Genomic DNA, 2,715 nt, shown 5'->3' on the forward strand with positions numbered 1-2,715 from the left:
ATCCTTGAACTCCAAAAAAAAAGAAGAAGCCAGCTGGGAATTCCATGGCCCCGTGGAAGGTTCTAGGGGACAATCTGGTCCAGGCCATTTTCCTCTTCGTTTCTTGTAGGAACCTAGCTGAACACGCGGTGCTCCAAACTGCCTTTACCCCCTGCTAGCAGTTAGCCCCACTTCTCCTCATCCCTTCTCCTGGCTCTCCACCCAAGAGTTTGAGACCTCTCCAAACTCTGCCTGCCCAACCAGCAAGAAATGTCCACTCTCTTGTAAGACCTTGAAGCAATACCTGCAGCTGTGCTGTCCCCCCAACCCCGTTACCCTGCCAACCTGACCAAGATGTCACAGCTGGGCTCTCTCTCCCCTTGAGCCAGCCCACTACCTTGAACTATAAAAATCATGGAATTTCTTTGTTCTGGATCAAGAGGGTTCCAGGCACACTGGCCTACCCTTGGCCCAGGCATTTAAGAAAGGCTTTGATTAGTCACAGTGGCGTGGCGGATCTCGCCCATTTACAACACTCTGCTGGTGTCGGCAGTCCCTGGCGTTCTTGGCCGGTAGACTCTTCCCTCCACTCCACCTCTGTTGTCACATGGCTGCATCGCTGTGGCTCTTCTCTTCCTCTTAGGAAGACGGCAGTCATGTTGGACCTGGGCCCACCGTAGTGACCTCATCCTCGCTTGATTTCACAGCCTATTTCCAAATAAGGCCGCCTTCCCAAGTACTGGAGATTAGGACTAAACTAAAACGTCTATGGAAACACAAATCAACCCTTGACAGTACTTCCCCCCAGACCTTCCCTCTAAGGCAGTGGTAATCAACCTTCCTCATGCCGCGACCCTTTCATACATTTCCTCATATGGCGGTGACCCCCAACCATAACATTATGTTCGTTGCTATTTCATCCCTATCATTTTGCTACTATCATGAATCAGGCAATCCCTGTGAAAGGGTTGTTCAAGCCCCAAAGGGGTCATGGCCCACAGGGTGAGAACCGCTACTCTAAGGCAAGTCACACATCTGTCTCTCTGGCTCCCTCTCCAGTTTAACGGGCATCAGCGTGGTGTCTGGCACCCCACAGGCACGCAGTAAAAACTTGTTGAACATTCTGGTGCTCTTTTTCAAGTAAACTTTCTCTCCTTGTCTCTAGGCTGCCGAACATTGCCCCCTCCACCCCCAACACCCCAGACACCAGGTCTTCCAGTGAACTTCCCTTTGGACCAGTCCTCTCAACCAGGGCTCCTGGGGACAGGAAGGTTGCCATCGCTCTGCTCAGACGTCACGTCTTCAGGAGCAGCCCAAGTTTGTGTAACCCACAGTAAGCCTTCGCTTCCACACCAGCACAAGAGTGGGGAGGTGGCGGCTCTGTTTCTGGCCTGAGACAGATGGAAAAACACAAAGGAGACTCCTAGTGGTCCCACCATCGCTATCCTGGTAGCCACCCTGCCTTTGTTTGCCTCGGCACCCATACCCCTTTGGAACAGGGAGATGAGCCTTACTCGGCTTTCTTTGCCTGGTTGGGGATTTCAACTGAGTAGGCGGCAACCACTTCTTTTTTTTTTTTAAACTTATTTTTCCCAAAGAGCGAGCTCCTGCTCCTAACCTGGTCTTCACTCAGGTCCCTACAGCATGACCTGTTGCAATGATAGACTCCCCAGGAAATTTATTGGTGGAAGTATGGAAGACCCTTGTTGTCAATGCCGTCTTGCCTCTCCCACTTCACTTGGGAGAAGAGCATCATGGGTAGCGGTGGCACTTGCAGGGAAGGCAAGGAGAAGCCGCTCTGGTTCAGCTGGCTGTCAGGGTCCCCAGAAGTTCTCCCCCAGGGAACTGGCTACAGGTGCCTCCCATATTTGCTCGTTGGAGTTCTCTTGCTCCCACAGGCTGTGGCTCAAGGTGGCTCTCATGGGTATGTTCGAAATGACTGGAGTTGGCACTGGGGAGGGGGTCTTGCGGTTGCTGTTGCAAAGGTCCATGTCTATGGTCATGCTGTTGTCTCTGTTGGAGCCCAGGGATTTCAGAGGCATTGATGCAATAGGAGAAAAAAAAGGAGAGAAAAAAATGCTTTAAAATGTAATTGAAAAAAACCTCTATTCTAATCCAATCAGGGACGCCTTGGCATTGAAAATCAACATGATGAGCGGTGATCTACAAAGCCCGGAAGGCACAAAATGAGAAAAGGAGGGTAGGCTGGCGCTGCTGAGCTGGGTAGAGCAGACACCTCTCCAAACCCTAAGTATTGCTTTCCTGCTTCGAGAACCTCACCACTGACAACTCAGAAACAAGCTCTGCATCCGCCAATACTCGGAAAACACCCACCAGAGGGGGCACCAGTCTCTAGGTACCAAGACAGGCTTAAACCAGTTCTTCAAAATCGTAACAGCTTCCCCAAAAGTGACAGTCACTTTTTCGAGTGGGTCTAAACAAAGACAACAACAACAAAACAAAACAAAAAATTCTGATGACAAATAGAACATATGCTGATTTTAAAAAGGAAAAAAACGATTTCTCTGGTTCTTTGAGGCTTCCTCTCCCCCCACTATCATGACCCCAGTCCTGCCTTTCCGTTCTGGCTAGACTGGAGCATGTCCACTGGTACAGATAAGAGCTCACAACACACGGAATCCAGGACAGATAAACTGCTCAGGAACAGAAATGGGAGTAGCAATACCCTCCCTCATGAACCTTGATAATTCATAAATTATTATTATTTGGTCATAT

General features: G+C 49.9%; 1 protein-coding gene across 1 annotated transcript in view; it reads right to left on the reverse strand.

The window, feature by feature from the left end:
* Positions 1–1,669: 1,669 nt before the first annotated feature.
* GARIN1A (golgi associated RAB2 interactor 1A) overlaps positions 1,670–2,715 on the reverse strand; it is an 11,813-nt gene continuing 10,767 nt past the window's right edge. The window contains exon 5 of the mRNA XM_045288880.1: positions 1,670–1,992. Within this exon, the coding sequence (XP_045144815.1) occupies positions 1,794–1,992 (199 nt within the window). The 3' untranslated portion in view covers positions 1,670–1,793. The remainder of the gene's footprint in view (positions 1,993–2,715) is intronic.

Source organism: Echinops telfairi, unplaced genomic scaffold (genome assembly GCF_000313985.2).
Source record: "Echinops telfairi isolate 266 unplaced genomic scaffold, ASM31398v2 ScPeMD7_23;HRSCAF=83, whole genome shotgun sequence".
NCBI classification, from domain to species: Eukaryota; Metazoa; Chordata; class Mammalia; order Afrosoricida; family Tenrecidae; genus Echinops; species Echinops telfairi.